We start from the raw sequence: 917 nt of genomic DNA, 5'->3' as shown, positions 1-917 counted from the left end.
TCCAACTTTGCTGCTGCTGAATGTTCAACTTGCTGCTGCTGAATCCAACTTTGCTGCTGCTGAATGTTCAACTTTGCTGCTGCTGGATTCTCAACTTTGCTGCTGCTGAATGTTCAACTTTGCTGCTGCTGAGTGCAACTTTGCTGCTGCTGAATGCAACTTTGCTGCTGCTGAATGTTCAACTTGCTGCTGCACAGGTGGAGGGCCGCGAAATCCCAATTGTTCACCGCGTGCTTAATCTCCACAAAAACGCCGCTGGAGAAACTCGACTCCTCACGAAGGGCGACAACAACTCCGTAGACGACAGGGGCCTCTACGCCAGTAAGCCACCTCCCTCAGCTAATTAACTGGTCCCCAGGGGCCCCCAGGGGGCCCCTAGGGGGCCCCTCAGGGAGGGGCCCCCCCGGGGCCCCTCGGGGGACCGCTGGGGAGCTCCTGGGGGGCCCCTGGGAGGCTTTGGGGGGGCCCTCCGGGACCCAAAAAGGACCTATGGGGGCCCCCAGTAGGCTTTTCGGGGCTCTCGGTGGGCACCAGGGGCCCTCTAGGGGCCCCCCAGGTGTTATTGAGCGAGCTGGAGGGATTTGTTTGGGAGGGTTTTATTTCTTTGTGAGTTCAGACAAGGACTTGTGGCTGAAGGACAGCAGCGTGATGGGCACGACAGTAATATACCTGCCCTACATTGGCCAAGTGACCATTATCTTAAACGACTACCCAGTGGTCAAGTGGGCCATTATAGGCAGCATGGTCATCCTTGCGCTTCTGGGCTACGAGTGACACAGGGGGCCCCAGGGGCCCCCCGGGGTCTCCAGGGGTCCCCCGGGGCCCGCAGGGGCCCCCCGGGGTCTCCAGGGGCCCCCCGGGGCCCGCAGGGGCCCTCCGGGGCCCGCAGGGGCCCCCCGGGGTCCCCAGGGGCCCCG

General features: G+C 62.4%; 1 protein-coding gene across 1 annotated transcript; it reads left to right on the top strand.

Moving 5' to 3' along the window:
* Positions 1-197: 197 nt before the first annotated feature.
* ETH_00036665 (signal peptidase, putative) lies at positions 198-774 on the top strand (the record flags this gene model as incomplete). The annotated part of the gene is made up of 2 exons (XM_013374438.1): positions 198-321; positions 617-774. Coding segments are annotated over 2 exons (282 nt in total), but the record flags the coding sequence as incomplete, so codon positions are not given.
* Positions 775-917: the final 143 nt, after the last annotated feature.

Source organism: Eimeria tenella, genomic scaffold (assembly GCF_000499545.2).
Source record: "Eimeria tenella Houghton genomic scaffold, Eth_scaff2035, whole genome shotgun sequence".
NCBI classification, from domain to species: Eukaryota; Apicomplexa; class Conoidasida; order Eucoccidiorida; family Eimeriidae; genus Eimeria; species Eimeria tenella.
The sequence above is the reverse complement of the archived record's forward strand: the minus strand, read 5'-3'. Positions and strand labels throughout refer to the sequence as shown.